Raw genomic sequence first — 18,121 nt, 5'->3', positions numbered from 1 at the left:
ACAATTTTTTATGGATGTTGAAATTAGCTACAGAGACTAAAACCATGTTTTGTACCAGGCAGTAAACACGTTTATTTCTGCTGTAAAGTTGGGCATTTTCACATGGGGGTCTACGGGGATTGACTCACTTTTGGAACCAGCCTCAAGTGGTCATTAGAGGAGCTGCAGTTTTGGCACTTGGCGTCTTTTTCAGCCTCAGAGGTTGCCACTTGCTCTATATAAGCTTTCTTTAAGGAATTTGGATTTATATGCAGATATCTGTTAATAGAGATTAGCCAAAATGACCAGAACATGGAAGAGGAAGTCTTGTCCCATATATCCAGACTATCTATAGTGGATCTCCAGAGGCTTTATTATTGTCAAATGATAGCTGATGGGTTAAGTCTGCTTTAAATGAGTCTGCAGTTCAAATAAGCATGCAAATGTTTTATAGTTTGTTCAACAACATATGCATGCTTGACACCCATTTATATTTCACCAAAAATGCTGTCTGAGAGTTGTATGATTTACATTGATTTTTATTTTTTTTGTCTTTTTTCTTCAACCAGAATGTGTGATAGAAAAAGCTGATGTCATTTTCCTGGTGGACAGCTCCAAAAGCATAGATTCAACTGAGTATCAAAGCATGTGCAGGTTTATGGAGAAAATAGTGGACCAAACCACGGTTGCCAGGAACCTGATTCAGTTTGGGCTTATTTCCTACTCTGATGACTCCATGTTACATTTTACTCTGGATACCTATGACTCAAAACGAAAAGTCCTTGAAGCAATACCAAAGGTAAAGCCACCAGAAGGAGACACCTACACAGGGGAGGCCATGGAATTCTCATTAAAATACTTTGGCGCTGAATATGGTGGCCGGAAAGGCGTGCCACAGATTCTCATGGTGATCACAGACGGGGAAGCCACCAACCCTCACATCTTAAAGGGGTCATCTGATAAACTACGACAGAACGGGGTAATTGTCCTCAGTATTGGAGTGAAAGACGCAAAAAGGGATGAACTGCTGACGATGGCTGGTGGCGACGAGTCCAAAGTTTTCCAAGTAGAAGATTTTGCAGCTCTGGAAGCTCAGTACAAGAAAATAACTTCTATCCTCTGCAATAACACTAAGCCAGGTAAGAGTGTGTCATGGCATATTGGTGGAGCTGACATGCACAGTAGTTCTAAATCTTTACAGTGAAGATGCATTATATGTAGTGCCAAAGGGTGTCCCACACCATCTGAACTTGTAGCTTTTGCGTCAAGATTAAATGGTTCAATCCAGGAAACTCACCAAAATACATATTTTACACTTGAACTCGGAGGTGTCTGACCATGATGAGTTTTAATTGCTTGATTCAGTTAATTTCAAAAAGCCAAAATTGCCCCCTAAACTCCTTGGGTAGACAGCAGCAGCCCATCTGCACATCCTTCTGTTTAAATGAGAAGCTCAAGGTTTTAGTGAACTAGATGACACTCCCAGTCAGGCCCCAGAAAAGCCACTAAGCCTTGCCAACACATTCTCACTCCAACCTCATCACATATCAACCTTGGGTCATGGACTTTCCATGTCGACATACAACGTGCAAGGTACCCTGGTTGTTGACGTGCTGGTACGCTGTGTCAACTTCAGCCTGTTACATGCAATGTCTGTTTTCAGATTACAATTTCATTTTCACAAGAAATGTAGAGTTTGCATACAGTCTCTTTGAAAGTAGACACACTACATCTGGGCAACACAGGGACTTGACTTTTTTTTTACCTTCAACAACAAACGTGGTTACGTTTAGCCAACACGGATTTGGTTGGGTTTAGGAAAAAAGAACAGGGTTTGGCTTTACTATCTTACAGGAAGCAAACAACGGCCTTGTGGGTGAAAGTTGGTGTTTGTTGGACTCATTCACCACCCCTCCCACCCAGCATACTCTGACTTTCACCCCCTTGACTTATGTTGTTGTCCACACTGGTTTTATATTTGTAAAACTTTCCTCAAGCCGAGAAAAATGATTTAAAAATCTGTGACATCATCATAATGTAAGGTCTATGAGCCAAGTGGGAACTCACAGGTGGGGCCAGCGGGGGGAAATGCTACTGCACATTTCAATGAGCCATGTATTGCAAAAGTAAACCCGGATGCACCAGGTGAGAAACTCTGTTGGAATGCATAGCCACCTGTTGGCGTACAGAATCTAGTTATATTAAAATTTATGCTCATAGGGTACAAAATTAATTTTGCAAAGTCTGAGGCCATGTCACTGGGGTTTCTATTGTCTGTCCCATCTCTCAGAGCTCTTCCTTTCCATTGGTCACCCTCTGATTTTGATTACTTGGGTGCGTACATAACACCAACATATGGTCAGATGTTTAAGAACAGTTTCCTCCTCTTTAGAATGCTGTAAAGGCAGATTTAGATACATTTTGGTTATGATGTTAGTGATGGAGGGAATACACAGATTGTTTTACTTCAGTTAAAGTAGAAATACTACAATCAAAAAATGCCTAATTAGAACTACATGTTTTTACTTTTTTATATATATATATATTTTTAGGGCATTTTTTTGCCTTTAATTGAGGATAGTGAAGTGTGAAAGGGGGGAGAGAGAGAGGGAGAGACATGCAGCAAAGGGCCAGAGGCTGGAGTTGAACCCGGGCCGCTGCGGCAACAGCTTTGTACATGGGGCGCCTGCTCTACCACTAAGCCACCGACACCCCAACATGTTTTCACTTTTAATAGCCACTTGTAACTACATAGTATCAAATAGATCTGGGGTACAAAGTACAATATATTCTGAATTGTAGTTAAATAGGAGTTTAAAGTAGCATGTAATGGAAATACTCAAGTACAAGTATGTCATAATTGTACCGAAGAGTACATGTACTACATTATACAACTGGTTATTACAGATTGTATTATATTATGTTGCATGCATGTCTGCACTGTGTTATATTGTCACAGTTCACCGTCAGTGAATATCATACAGTAAATACTGGACCACAAGAAGGTTATTTAAAGCTTTGAATGGGTTGATTGGGTTCTTAAGTTGTGTGTTACAGCAACTGTTATGGGTTTGTATGACCTGTGGGGGTTGGGCCCAAAGTGTTTTCTTTTCATGGGGCCCAACATTCCCAGCAGTGGCCCTCTACAGTGATAATTTCATGGCACACTTGTTTATCTTCTTTTGCTTTGCTTTGACAGATTGCAAAGTTGCTGACCTGGTCTTCCTACTTGATCGGTCTAGCAGCCTCAACCAAGATGAACACAAAATCATGAAAACCTTCACGAAAGACCTAGTGAAGAAATTTAAAGTCAGTAAAGAAGCTGTGCGTGTTGGACTCGCACAGTTCAGCACACAGCCTTATCATGAGTTTTACCTCAAGGACTACTACCAGGAGAAGCCTTTGGTTGAAAGGATCGAACAATTACTATACACCGGTGGAGACACCTACCTTGCAGCGGGCCTGAGGCACATTGAGAAATACTTTGAGGCGGGGCATGGCAGTCGTAGTGAGGTCCCCAAGAACCTGGTGGTGATCACAGATGGCGGTGCTCATGATTTGGATGAAGTGGAGGATATGGCCGAAATTCTAAAGAACAGGAATATTGAGATGTTTGTCATCGGTGTTGGAGACGTCCACACCCTGCCACTCCTGCAGATCACTGGCGACCCAGAGAGGCTGTTTACTGTGCGGAACTTCAATGGCTTAACCCATATCAAGCAAAAGGTGATCGATGTCATGTGTGATTACCCTGTATATCCCACTCCTCCCCCTCCTCCCCCTCCTCCCCCTCCTACCGTCACTCCCCACCCTCCCTTCCCTCCGATCTATACGACCACCCCAATCCCACCTAAACCCCAAATAGTTTGCACCATTGATATTGCCATGGGATTCGATATTTCTCAAAGAACTGGAGCTCCGGGTGAGATGCTGATCAGCGGCCACACCAAGCTCCAGACCTTCCTGCCAAAGATTGCCTATTATGTTTCTTCAGTACAAGGCCTGTGCTGTGTTGGCCCGAAACCTATCAAGACCAACATCGCCTTCCAAGTGATAGATGCTGATGGATCTTCCTTGTACGACACAAACTTCGAAGAATACAATGAGGACGTGGTGAATAAAGTCATGCGCCTGCGAATATCTAAACCCACATATTTCAACAGTGCCCTGCTGAATGTCTTCAAGGAGAAGTTCAGGCTCAAATCCCGGGCTCATGTGAAGGTGAGAGTGACACAGCTTGCATCCCCTGAAAATCTTAAATTGTGTTTGCATTTATTCAACATGAAATTATTTTAGGGTGGCAAATGCCTCCTCATTCTGTAGCCACAGTGTATATTCCACATGCTAACATGCTAATGTTTAGCAGGTATAATTTTTACCATGTTCACAATCATGGTGTTAAGCATTATTCATTCATTCATTCATCTTCTAACCGCTTCATCCTCTTGAGGGTCGCGGGGGGGGGTGGAGCCTATCCCAGCTGACATTGGGCGAGAGGCAGGGTANACCACCACACCACCGTGCCGCCCGGTGTTAAGCATTAGCATGTCAAAATCTGCTAATAAGCAGTAAACACAAAGTACAGCTAAGGCTGATGGTGATGTCATTAGTTCAGGATTTGGACCTGGAAAACTGGAAATGAGTTAGCATTTTAGCACTCTTGGTTACCTTGACTCAAGGGGGAACTGCCCATTAGTTCGACATCCCATTGTTCCGACCATATTAAACCCATTGTTCCGAAGTCCGTTCCAAAATCATCATGATGCCCTGTGGTTAAGGTCTGGTTAGGTTTAGGCACAAAAACCACTTGGTTAGGGTCAGGAAAAGATCATGGTGTGGGTTAAAATGAAAAAGAAAGTGGCAAACACATAAGCTGTGAGCCTGCTCGCATCATACGCCCGCCGCGAGCCGTTCAGCACCGCGGACAGTCGGACTAATGGCATGTCGAACCAATGGGCTGTCGAACCAATGACATGGACCCGACTCAAAGTCAATGGGTTTTTTAAAAGGGTTTTTGGTGAGATGCCTGAAATAAGGTTTGTGGTTAACTCAAGCTTAAGAGACTTTCAACTTTTGTTCCGCGACATAAAATACATCTGTAGGCTGAAGCCTTTACATGTCGCAAAACAGACAGTTGCTAAGAAGTGGCTAAATGAGCCACCGAACATCATCATGTCAACATGGCTTTACAGTCTCATTGCAGTGGCAAAGTTGTAGTCATGCTACCATGGTGTAGTTTGTTTATAGCATAACGTTAGCTTTTTACTTCAGGTAGTTGCATTTACACTTCAAAAATCCTAAAAGTAAGTATCATAAACGTTTGCAATTTAAAGGCACAGACACACTAAACTGCCATCAAAGAACTAGCGGCAACAACGGCCGATTGTTGCATTGTCTCATGTCACCTGTGTCTCAGCCTAAAGGTTGCACCTGAACACACCACAGACTACTAGTCTAGCAGGAGAAACGGGTCCCCATGTACCAGCATGACCTTTTTTTTCTAACCTGTTTTTAAAGACCCTAATGGTGTCTAGTTAAGAACGTTTCTTGTTGCCAAGGTCGACTCATGACCCATGGGGTTTGTTTGGCGGCCATCTTGAATTGCTTTCCATGCTAATGGTCTGTCAGAATGAGGTGATTCCTACCAGGTACTCTCACATTAAAACCAGCCTTAACATGATCTGTTAACGTCTAACTTCATCTATCAGGTGCTGGTGATCTTCTCAGATGGACTCGATGAAGACGTGATGAAACTGGAGTCTGTATCAGAGCAGCTGCGGAAGTCTGGTAAAAATCAGGAGCTGTTTTCACTCTTCTGATAAGTAGAAATGAAGATGAATCAGTTCTCCTCTGAGATTATTTCTTTCAACTGAGTCATTGCAAAACTCTGCAAAACACTTTTCCCCTCTGCTTCCATTTTTCCATTCTGTCTTCTCTGTCATTTTCCCTTTGCTGTTCTGTAGCTGTTTCTCTTCTCTTCATTTCTCTTCAGCTCCTCTTTCTTTTATATTCCTTCTTTATCCTGACTTTCTTTTCCATCTTTCTGGCCTTTCCCGCTCCTACATCCCCTCCTGTCTTTCTCATGCATGTTACTCAAGTCATTATTGCGTCATTTACTTAAACCCTTCAAAATATTAATAGATGAAGGAGGACATGTTCCCATATGAGTCTTTGATATTGTGGGTAACTCCTCTAAGACAGTAAACCTACAATCTGCTGATTTGTTCGTCGTCTGCAGGGGTCAGCGCTTTGCTGACTGTGGCTCTAGAGGGCGCGCATGACCCCGCCCAGCTGCAGATGTTGGAGTATGGCCGAGGATTCGGCTACAACCTTCCTCTCAGCATTGGTATGCCAAGCGTCGGCAGCACCATCCTCAATCAGATCGTAAGTCCGTCATGTCATTCCCAACCACAGTCTGCTTCAAGGAACTAGCTCGTATGATGTGTTGTCTGACCACATAGGAAGCCAAAATGTTTCTACCTGTCCTGAATTAAGGTTGTTATAGTTAACTAAAACTAAACTAAAACTAGGTGTGGATTAATAATTTCACTTAACTGAAATAAAAAAATACAGCCAAAGGCAGTGATTCATGGGTTCAAGCCAGCACGGGCAGCACAGACCTTTGACAGTTTACGAACCTACATTAAAAATTACCAACAGGTTTTATGATGATCGGATGAATGCTCATTTATTTAGGTCCAAATCTGTGCTTGGCCATATGCTTTGTTGGCAACGCTGTCACTTCCTATTGGTCAGTTGCAGAAAGATTTTTGGGGACATGCTTCAGTTAGAGTTAGTGTTCAAATATCCACCAAGTTTGGTGATGTCTGTACAAACAGTCTGATTTATCTATGGCCAAATATTTGCAAAAGGCAGTGCAGTTGTTTGGAACTGGTGGTGCCCCCTATTGAGCAATTTCAAAATAAATATTAATAAATATTTTTTTCATAGTCTGATTTGTGTTATGCCACGCCCATTTTTGACAGTTAGGTCTATTTATGTGCTGAGCCACGCACTTTGTAAAGGTCAATATCATCAAAACCTGATGAACTTCCAACAAGCTTTTAATGACTTTTGAGAAGCTAGGTCTGCTGATGATCCAAAAATCATGTTGGTATAAATCAGACCTACTGTTTCGGAAATGTAAAAATGTGTTTTTCAAAAAATTCAATTTGGCAGAAAGGCTGGTCAGGCAAGTAATAAGTAATCAGTAATAAGTTCACACAAAAACAATAAGGTTTCAGTTGTGTAAAAAAAAAAAGGAAGTCAGGGTGAAAAGTCTGTTTGTTTATTTATCTATTTTAACTTTTGTTAAAAATATTTTTTTAATTATTTAATTTTTAAAATTTTAATTATTTTATTTAATTTTTTAAAATAATTTATTTATTTGTTAACTCATTTATTTATTTTTTACTTTTTGTTTAGTTTTTTTATATTTATTGATTTATTATCTATTTATTTATTTTAACTTTTGTTAAAGTTTTATTTCATTTTTTAATTGTATTTATTTATTTAGTGATTTAGTAAGTTATTTTTCCATCTCTTTTCATTTTCTAACTTCATTGTGCATCATCTATTAATACTCTGGACTCCTCCCCTCACGCCTGTTTCTCTTGTTCAGACCATAGGTTCCAACTCAATTCATAAAATGCCATTCAGCGCCTTCAATAAGCCTGTTTGTCTTTTGTGTCACTTGTTTTTAACACCTGTCCTGTCTCCCACATGTTTTCCCCGCCATGTATTTCACCCATTTTGTGCCTGCATCCCCTAATTAAAAAAAAAGGGTGAAAAGTCTGCCGTCACATCCTCCCTGAACAGCTCTGTGTCTTTGCAGTTCCTCATGAATCGTATAAATCCAGAAAAAATGTCCCACACTTCTGGACAGTCTTTTCTTGAAGACATTCACAGTGTTGCACTCAGCTGTTCTAAAAAAAAACCAAATGACACAAGTAGTTTTGTGAGTAATAAAAAATGACCACACCTCCACACACCTGGCTCATCACTGCATCAGGTCAGACTGTTGGATTGTGTGACTGTCAGAGGATGTGACGCCCTCCCGTTCTATATTTTTAACTCTGTGTTTACTTATTCTGCTCTGATTGGACAGAGATCTGCATGAGTCTGAAATATATGTAACCTGTATTTAATCATGTAATCCTACTGAGATTAAGAATTCTTTTTTAAGAGAGACATGAGAACAGCAGAGGGAAAGAAAGAGCAAACATCACATCACATCAGATACAAAGAACACACTGTGGAGTTGTTTGACGGTGTGTTTTTCCATCAGGTGAAATCAGGAAATGTGAATTATTTTCTGTTGACTGTTTTCTCCTCTGCTCTCTGTCTCTCTGCAGGACGCGGTGGCAAATAGGATATGCTGCAACGTCACTTGCAAATGTACAGGTCATGAAGGCATGCGTGGCTTTCCAGGAAAACCGGGACTAAAGGTGACTGGAGTACACACACCTTTGACTTTATACATGATGTCAGAATATTTGGGAAAATTAGTGTCTAAAGCAATAAGCAGGCTGAGAGGAAGCGGACTCTTCAGTGATTTGGGAAAATAGGCAAAAAAGTCTGGCTCTTTTTTTTTACAGATTAGTTTTATTGACAGATGCTCAGTTTATTTATGGCCGTTACAACATGTGAGATACACATTGAAAACATTTCTGTTCATGCATGAAAAATTTGATTTAAAAGAAAATAAGTGTAAAGATTAGAGATGTCAACATGTACTCGTTAATCGGTTGACAGCAGAGAATAATTTAGGCTGGTGGGTTAACTTTGCCACTCTTCAGTTTACTGCACTGCATGTCACCCATGTCTGGTGGGGGCCAACATTAGCTAGCGGCACCGCTCCCTTGGAAATTACTGTAAAGCTGTCCGTCCTGCCCCGAGTCGGGCCGAGTTGGTAACATGCAGAAACAGGACTTAAATGCCTCTTTCTTTTTTTTACGATTTGGATTTAATGCAGTTTTATGTGTGTGCAAAAAAATAAATAAAAGAAGTAACAGTACCGGAGGTCAGCCAGCTGTAGGTTCTTCAGATGCAGTCATCCTATATATATTCTATATAAAACTGTTTATTCTCTCTGTGACTGTTTACATTCCTCTGAACTTTACTGCACTTCTGGGCAGATGTTAAACTGTGTTTCAGTGTCTCAGTGTTTGTGCTCTGTGCTGTGACAGTAAAGTTGAATCTAAATTCATGTGGTCAAGTTGGCGGCTTTACTTTTTAGTTTTTGACATTTGAGAGTTTCTGTTAACGTTTCTGCCACTGATCTTGTTGTGTGTGATTTTATAAACAGGGTGGGCCTGGACAGAAGGGCCAGTCGGGCTTCCCAGGAGAGGAAGGAGTCGCTGTAAGTGCTTCATAGTTCAGTTTATCCACACAGTGTTTATACATTTACTCCGTCATTTTATACCAACTTTGGTCAGGATGGGATGAGAATAGGAGGAGGAGGGGTCAACAAAGGGTGAAGTTCTGCAGCTGGACAGTTTTAGGATGCATTGAAATGTAAAGAGAGGAAGAAAACTGTTGTAAGTGGTTCTTTATGCAGTTTATCTACAGAATCACAAAATGATTGGGCGTCTTTTGCCATCGCTAAACCTCCACAAATGGACAAAAGGAACTGTGTGGATTTCAAAGCACAAAGGGTGAGATGACGCCAGTCAAACAGCGTCTTTTGCTCTCCCGTGCCATTTGCACATATTCAGATAAGGTCATGTGCAAACATTTGGTGCTAAATTGCCTCGCTTTTCTCCGCAAATGAGCCTCACAGCGAAAACAAGTGATCACTTTGAGATTAAAATCTTGTTTGCAAGTGAGACCGAGCTAAGACAGGGTCAAAAAGCAGCATCCAACACAAGCAGGATATCAAACCACAACAGCAACAATAGGTATGTCCGAATACATGACACAATACAGTGCATTAACAAGGCAGCAATATTTAGTATATTCATGTAGCCATTTATCCTCTTGAGGGTCATAGGTGTGCTGGAGTCTGTCCCAGCTGACACTGGGCGAGAGGCAGGGTTCACCCTGGACAGGTCACCAGACTATCACAGGGCTGACACATAGAGACAGACAACCATTCACACTCACATTCACACCAATTTAGAGTCACCAATTAACCTGCATGTCTTTGGACTGTGGGAGGAAGCCGGAGCACCCGCTTTGAACCAGGAACTTTCTTGCTGTGAGGCGACAGTGCTAACCACTGCACCACCATGCTGCCAAAATTTAGTCCAGATTTCACAAAGCATAATGAATTCATAAAAGTCACAAACAGTAACAGTAAAGGTATCAGTGTCTGCAGAGAGCTGGTGGTAACGTTACTGCACTTATAAGGGTGTGGCACCTGGGACTGGTCCAACTACAGTCTCTCTCTGTCATGTTTAAATTCCTCACATGAAATTTAGAGGAATGCCTCTGAACCTCGTCAGTCAGAACCTGTAGCTCGCCGTCTTCTTCCCTCTCCCTCTGTTGTTCAGCCCTGTGTGTTCTTGGTGCAAAGGCAACATTAAACTTTGCCACATGAATGATTGCAGTCAGGCCAGTGCGTTCTCCTCCTATCACGTCGTTTATTGCCCCTTTTACACCACCAGTTCAAGGCAGGACTGTCACACCACTATGCTGCCCGCTGTATGAAAGGTCCAGTTGCAGAATTGTACCTTTTACACAGACTGGATGAAACTAGGAGGAAGATGGTGAAAAAACTTGAAGCCTCATGAAGCTGAAAACACAACAGCTTTTGGACTTGAAACATAAAATATGGAAGGAGATTATCGTGAGTGCTTCTTTGTGCAGTTTGTTCAACTTTGGTCAGGATGGGATTGAAACCAGGAGGGGGAGGGGTGAGAGAACTCAGCTTCGTGCAGCTGGAAACAACACCCGTTTTTAGACATGTTTAAAATCAGTTTATCACGATGTGTTCCTTTTAAAAATCTAGGTATCATTTGGTTGAAGGACTATAATCAGCTGCTTACTTTCCATTAAATGTCTTTACCATTTGTTAACACGTCGTTGAGGTACCAGGCAAACTAACTGACAGACCAGCCGGCAGAACTAAGCTGTGCTAAGTGATATCTAGTGTGTTTTTTTGCTTAGGTTTTTGATGATCATGGATTGTTTCTAATCTGCTGAACAGACAGCGAGTATATCTGAGCTTTGTCATATGAAACATGGACCTGTTGGTGCCTTCAGTGTCATCTGCTGTGTCACTGCTCACTGTGTTTGCTTGTTGCAGGGTGAACGAGGGCCTCCTGGACCAAGTGGACCTCCGGGCATCGAGGGCTGTCCTGGACCCAGAGGACAGAAGGTTATGAGATCATATTATGTGATATTAATGCAACATATTCTCATTTTGGTTTTCGTGTCATATTCTCCAAGAAGTGATGACTGTCTTTCAACTTCATCGTTTGTTCCTGGGTGTGAAAATGTAGATATATAAAGTAATCTGAGTATATTAGGACACACTCACGTTCTCACTTTCTTCCCGGTGAAGAACCAGCCGCCCGGTTTAGCCACAGTTCAGGGCTTTGTACATATCAGCCCAAAAAAGGTGGCATTTAATTCCACACAAATATTTACAAGTTTCCGATGAGACCGGGCTTAAAATTGTCATTAGAGTGATGATGGACGACAAAAGAGCAGATGTTGCTGATGTGTTTAAACCATGTTGTTTGTATCTGCAGGGCTTCCGAGGAGGTTCAGGCGACAGGGTGAGTGACTCAGGGCTGCTGGAATGTAAAGTCAGCGGTCAATGAAGTGAAGATGTAAAAGTGCATCTACTGAAGAATGTTTGGACAAACACTTCTAAACAAATATTTCAGTTGAGTCTTGTTAACAGAGGAAAGCAGTGATATGTGACGGCTGATTCTCGCTGCAGGGCGAAGACGGAGAGGACGGAGTGGAGGGAATCAACGGAGAGCAGGTACGAATGTCAGCATTGACCCATCTAATGCACAGTTTAAAGAAGGTCATCAGATAAACCAAAGCTTTATGTGATATTATTCTTTTTCGCAAATGTAATAGTTTAAATCTGTTTTTAATGAATTCTAATATTCTAATCATCTGGGAAGCTTTAAAAAAACACGGCTCATGCGAGCACCGCTCACACCAACAGATTTGTACGATTCACTGAACAGAAGTTGTTGCATTCGACACTTTTCTCTAAGCTAGGACTGAATTTCTCAAGTGGTCCAGATATTTTGTGCAACATGCAAACAGCCTGTCTTTCTGCACAGGGGAAACACTTTGACCTCATAAGTATAACGCCTTCATCTTGATGAATTTGGAACTTAAGTATTTTACACAAATCAGCTTAAATACAAATAAATAACTGAAGCAGCGTAATGCTAAATTATTGAATCAGTCCTTGAGTTTAGTGCAATAAGGAGCTACAGTGAAGTTTGTTTGTTGTTCCAGTGGACTGCTGGCTCCACACACACCTCTCTCACCGTTAGATCACGAGGAGACAAGATGATTAAATAACACCTCAGTCACATTGTTATGGAAAGGTTTTTCCTGGCTCATTCACTCTAAAGAGCCGGTTCAAAGACTCGGCTCGTTTGCGAACGTCACATCACTAGCCCAAAGTCTCATTAGTCCTGTCAATCTAATTAAAAGAAATGAGCCCAACCCAGGAGAAATTACAATAGTAATGTTTCATAGTTTTTATTGGTCCTAATCCCCTCTGGATCATATATTAAAATTTACCTTCATGGATTTAAAGGAGCTATATGTAAGAAATCTAAAGCAAATAGTCGTAAAATCCTCCTAACATGTCACAGAGACTAAGGAATAATGTTCATATAACATACTGATCTCACCGACAACAATAGTACAGCCAGAATATTCGCATTTAAAAAAATTTTTTACAGTCTGCAAATCATGTTTATGTTTTGAATTTGTGTTTTGGCCTGTTGCGCCACCCACCGCCGTCTACCAGTCACGCAGTCAGTAGAGTCTCAGCATCAGTTACAGTTACGACTGAGCTACAGCAGCACGGCAAGCAGCATTAGCAGTGTCCCGGTACATAGCATTAGCAGCCGGCTCCTCCTCAGCTGTATCCCGGCAGCAGCGTTAGCAGCAGAGAAGCCGGACTTGCTCGAACGGTCCGCTGGAAAACCGAAGATCACGGACGCGGCGACACGGCCCTGCCACGGGAGGATCAGTCTCCAGCGTGCCGCTGTCCAACAACCTCGAATCTGTAGGGGAGGGGGGGGGCGGACACGACTTGCGGCAGTATTTTGAACTTGAGTGCAGTAACCGTTTCGGCCACATTCTTATATACAGCGCCTTTAATGGTTCTTTTTCAAGGCCAAAAGCAAAGTCTCAGATTTTTCCAGTGTTATAGTCTGGGTAAAATAGAGTTATTATTTGAAGGCCTGTGAACACCTGTCCAACACATTTGGTATCTCTGTCTGAGTTTTTACGGCCAATTTTTTTAATAAAATCCTTTTTTAGAGGATATTGTAAAGCAGTGGTTCCCAACCGGTCCAAAAGTGGGTCGTAGGTGCATTCTGAATGGACCACAAGTGACTCGCAAACACACACTTTGTTTTTAAGTACAGTGAATTTCTGGCACAGAGCTTTTATTTTGAAGTGCTGTTTCCTGCTGTAGAGTGAGTGACTAACAGACAGCTACTTGACAGAGACAGCAAACTAGCTCGACACAAGAATGGCGCTGAATGTATTAATCTGTGTGGACCTTGAGCTACTGACTAAGGAGAAATCTGGAGCCTGTGGATGGACCAGTTGGGAACTACTGTTCTAATGTATTATACCTGTACTTGGGGTCCTATTTTGGGGTTCTACTAGTGGCACTTCTGCATTGGCTCCATTTTTCAGTCCTGGAGGTTGCCACTTGCTGCCAAGCTGCAGACCACTTTTGAAACCAACGAATGACAACACTGGTTGTCTTTTGGCAACCGTTTGTTGTGTTTCCACCAGTTTGTGGTACCAAACCTGGGTGTTTTTATCCAACACGTCAAAGTGTTTCCCAGCACAAAACAAAAGTGCACAAAACATGTGGTTTGTGGTTGGTGATGAGTCTGTCGGTACTGAGCTGCTTCTGGTTCTGTGTCTGCAGGGACTGACGGGACTCGATGGAGCTCGAGGAGAGAAAGGAGATCCAGGAAACCCAGTAAAAGACACCAGAATATTTATTTTCATTTCCATGCGTGGAGGTACTTCGTAATAAATTGAGTCCGACTGGACGTTTGATGAATATGAAGACGATAATCTCCCCACAATTCAAACATTAATAGGACAGAATGAATGACCTTTAATTTATGATTAAATATGTGACATATTCATAGAAATAATTAAAATAAAGGACGTTTTATTCTGGCATTATAATTACCTGTCGTAAACTGTATTATTAGTTTGAATAATTTACATTATTTGTTTACGTCTTTCTTGTTATTGCAGAAACTTTTGTTATGTCTACATATATTTTAATTATGTGTCCTGCTGTAGTTCAGTGGAATACCTCCTTATTAATCCACACTGATCAGCTCAGAGGCGTTGATCTCTGACCTCCAACTGGTTGATTGACAGGTTGAATTTTTGTCCTCAGGGTATCACAGGAATCAGAGGGGAGAAGGGGCAGAAAGGAGAGCGAGGACTGAGAGGAGATCCGGTGAGTCCCAACATTATCTGGTTTTGTTTTTCTTTTAAATTTCTCTCCAGAGCAGGTGAATCAATTTAACGTTTTGAGGAGACGTTTATCTGGAACAATTTCTGCATGTTTTCATCTGCAATAAAAAAAAGCCAATTTACAATTTAAAAGCCAACATTTACAGTCAGTGCCGTGCACAGACAATTTGCAGGGAAGGTGCTCAAGTAGAGAAAAAAAAGCATCCCTTCCACAAGTCCAAAAAATGTGCACATGCAAAGTGTCGGGAGGTTTCTGTCTGCAGCACCAGATGGTTTCTTGAGACTTAAATACATACTAAACATTTGTGCACAGTAATAAGCAGAGACATTTCTGTATAGCTTCCATGTGAAGTGTCTAAATACCTTTACTGTATACACCCGGCAGCTGCTACACACACACATTTAACATACACAAACAGCAGCTCATCATCCTGGAGTCGGGAGCTTTAGTGCAGAACATTACGGAATCGTCTTGCTCGGTCTTTGGCGGTAATCTTTGTTGGTAAATGTGAGACATTTTTGTCACACAAAATTTTGACACATGTCTGCGAGTGTTGGTGCTAAGGAAATAAAAGTGAAGTAAATATAAAAGTGTGTGCGTGCAAAGTGCGCCCTACCAGATGGTTTCTTGAGGCCTAAATATACACAGAACATTTGTGCACGGTAATGAGCAGATCATACCGAAAAAAACTGTTCTCTGAATAAATAAAATAACAAACCAACAATCTACCCGACAGCAGCGCGGCTCATTAGATCAGATCCGATCTTACACTCATAAAATATGGGAACAATGCCAGCACTCACAAATGTCCTTTTGGAAAATTTAATAAACCAACCTGGGTGGCAGTACCTGAAGGACATTTGTGGGTGCTGGCATTGTTCTCTTTTTTGCTGTTTCTGCCCGTGCACCTTTCGAGGGGATTTATTTTGAGAGTGCTTGCTTCTTTCCTACGTGACTCATAAAATATGGAACACTTTGGAGTCACAGAGTGATTCTCTGTGTGAGTCTGTGTTCACACTGTAAATTATCATTTATACCTTTTTTTTAGCCGTTGTCTTTACTTCATTACTTCACTTACTCTTAAGTATGATTCAGAAATATATTCTCCATAAAAGTCACGTGACTCTGAAAATACTGATACATCTGGTATAACTTTACAACATTAGCGAGGAAGGATCCTTGATATTTGACACCCAGAGTATCAAACGTTCCACACAGGACTAAGGAGGCCTGAGCGTGTCAGGTGATAACAACTGAACAAATTTTGTTTAATTATAACAGTTAATACTACAAATGTACATCTGACTGTGTTCCACGTGTTGCTGCTGTATAATCCACCCTGTTAGATGCAGATGCAGATGAGCCTGCAGAAAGAAGCTGTAGTGGTGTTAGCTTGTTTGAAACAACAGATTAATGGCTAAGCAGCAGCGAGGGAAATATGTGAAGGGTGTGGAAATGTCTGACTTGTGGCTTCAGAGTAAAATCAGTCTCTTTCTTTATCACAGAATCTGAGAGCCTCCCTGCTTCAGCAAAGCTCCCACAGGCCAGGTCTGCATATAAGGAACTGCTGAGACAGAGACTCTCAGTGTTTAAAAACCAGAGTGTAATGGGTTCATAAAAAACCCACATCTGACATGTCTTATCAACAAACCCTTAATGGAAAAGCAAAGTCTAAGAGCTCAGCCAAGCTCTGTTGCAGCGTTAGCCAGCAGACAAACACGCAACCTCCTTCCAAATTTAGTTTCAGTCGGAGCGCTCCCTATCAGTCATACATCGACAAATTTGCTCCCATCCATCTTCTCTGCTATCACATGACATCTTGTTTATAAAAGGTCATCATTTAATGGCTCTAATATCAATGAAAATGTAATCTAATATCGTCCCTGCCTCCTGTCACAGAGCCGTGCAGCTGGATCGCAGCTGGAGAATCCACTTCAGGAAACTAAACACAGTTGAGTTTATCTTAAACAACTATCAGAGTTAAGACTGTGGCTCTCTGTGTGTTCTCTGACAGGGTGAACGGGGAGCTGATAACAACAAGCCAGGACCTAAAGGAGAGCCTGGGAACCCAGGTTTGCCGGTAAGAATCACCACACACTGGATCTGTGTTGATTTTATGATGTCATCCTCAAGTCGCCCAATACACCTCAGTAAGAAACATCCAATCAGAGACAGAGCTGTGATAATAGGTCCTTTACTGCAGATCATACAGCGACAAATGAGCATGTTTAATTCACTAAAGAAATCCAGGGCACATGTTTACCACATCCAATCAGAGAGCTTCAGACTTGCAGCTGATAGAGGCTGGTATGAAATGCTTTACTACCACACAGTGAACTGAGAATCCAAAAAAGCGAACATTGTTGATGAACTGAAGACTGCATTTTAAACCTATATCAAAACATTCATTTACAAACTTTACACAACTCATGCAGTATAATCCAAGCCTCATTTAGCTGAAGAGTCGTCGTCACAAAACTGAAAACAGGCTGTTTTTCTGACTGTTTAGAGATACGTGGTTCTCACAGGACAGCCACGCTTCAAACATATGATGATCTTATAGACCATGATGCATTGCTGTAGATTAAACAACCCAACAGGATATAAAGGAGTTAAAATGAGCTCAACCTGAAACATCTACAGCAGGAAAATGACACATTAATGCAGCAGGAATATTCAGAGAGAAAAACACTGACAGCATCAAACAGTTTACTGCAACACACACTTTTACCTCAGGTATATTGTGCTGATTATATATTTTAACTTGGGCTTGATCGAAATGTACTTTCGAGAAATACGATCAGCTCTGATAGTCGACAAATGTGCAGGATTGGAAGTATATTCATATTTATTTAAAGTAAATGTATTCATCATTTATCACAGTTAATGATAATGTTTGAATCAACAGGGTTTGTCTGGACCAGACGGGCTGCCAGGTGGTGACGGAGAAGTCGGAGACCCGGTGAGATGTCTGACCTTTTGTTTATACACATCTACAGTACATTATCTCATTCATACATACGTATATGTATACATATGTATCTCTATGTAATCTCATACACATGATAATGTACATATGTAGTGGTCATGACCAGTGGCAGATAGAAACAGAATGTATTTACTGAACGATAAGGGCCGCGTTTCCCAGTTAAGAGCGATCTTAAGACTTCAGAGCACAGTTAAGAACGTCTTTGTTAAGAAGGGTCGCTAAGATAAGAGTGTTTCCCAGATGTGTTCTTAATGCCCTTCTTGGGATCGCTCTTACGATCGCTCTTTAGGAAGCTCTTGTTACACCCGCAAACGTAATAAACCACAAACGTAATAAACCACAAACGTAATACAAATCTGCAGCTTTGAATGTAATAATCCCGCAAATGTAATAAATTTCCCACAAACGTAATAGCAGCTGCCTACTACAAACGTAACACACAATTTTCCGCAAATGTAGTAACTATTACATTTGCAGGAAATTATTAC

General features: G+C 41.4%; 1 protein-coding gene across 1 annotated transcript in view; it reads left to right on the top strand.

Moving 5' to 3' along the window:
* LOC126392473 (collagen alpha-6(VI) chain-like) overlaps nucleotides 1-18,121 on the top strand; it is a 69,243-nt gene that overhangs the window by 21,366 nt on the left and 29,756 nt on the right. The window contains exons 8-20 of the mRNA XM_050047885.1: nucleotides 549-1,118; nucleotides 3,179-4,200; nucleotides 5,688-5,766; nucleotides 6,218-6,363; nucleotides 8,334-8,426; nucleotides 9,287-9,340; nucleotides 11,228-11,299; nucleotides 11,676-11,702; nucleotides 11,870-11,914; nucleotides 14,075-14,128; nucleotides 14,564-14,626; nucleotides 16,659-16,724; nucleotides 17,553-17,606. Coding sequence (XP_049903842.1) covers nucleotides 549-1,118; nucleotides 3,179-4,200; nucleotides 5,688-5,766; nucleotides 6,218-6,363; nucleotides 8,334-8,426; nucleotides 9,287-9,340; nucleotides 11,228-11,299; nucleotides 11,676-11,702; nucleotides 11,870-11,914; nucleotides 14,075-14,128; nucleotides 14,564-14,626; nucleotides 16,659-16,724; nucleotides 17,553-17,606 — 2,345 coding nt within the window. The remainder of the gene's footprint in view (nucleotides 1-548; nucleotides 1,119-3,178; nucleotides 4,201-5,687; nucleotides 5,767-6,217; nucleotides 6,364-8,333; nucleotides 8,427-9,286; nucleotides 9,341-11,227; nucleotides 11,300-11,675; nucleotides 11,703-11,869; nucleotides 11,915-14,074; nucleotides 14,129-14,563; nucleotides 14,627-16,658; nucleotides 16,725-17,552; nucleotides 17,607-18,121) is intronic.

Source organism: Epinephelus moara, chromosome 6 (assembly GCF_006386435.1).
Source record: "Epinephelus moara isolate mb chromosome 6, YSFRI_EMoa_1.0, whole genome shotgun sequence".
NCBI lineage: Eukaryota > Metazoa > Chordata > Actinopteri > Perciformes > Serranidae > Epinephelus > Epinephelus moara.
Note: the sequence above shows the minus strand (reverse complement) of the source record. Positions and strands in the feature narration are given on the sequence as shown.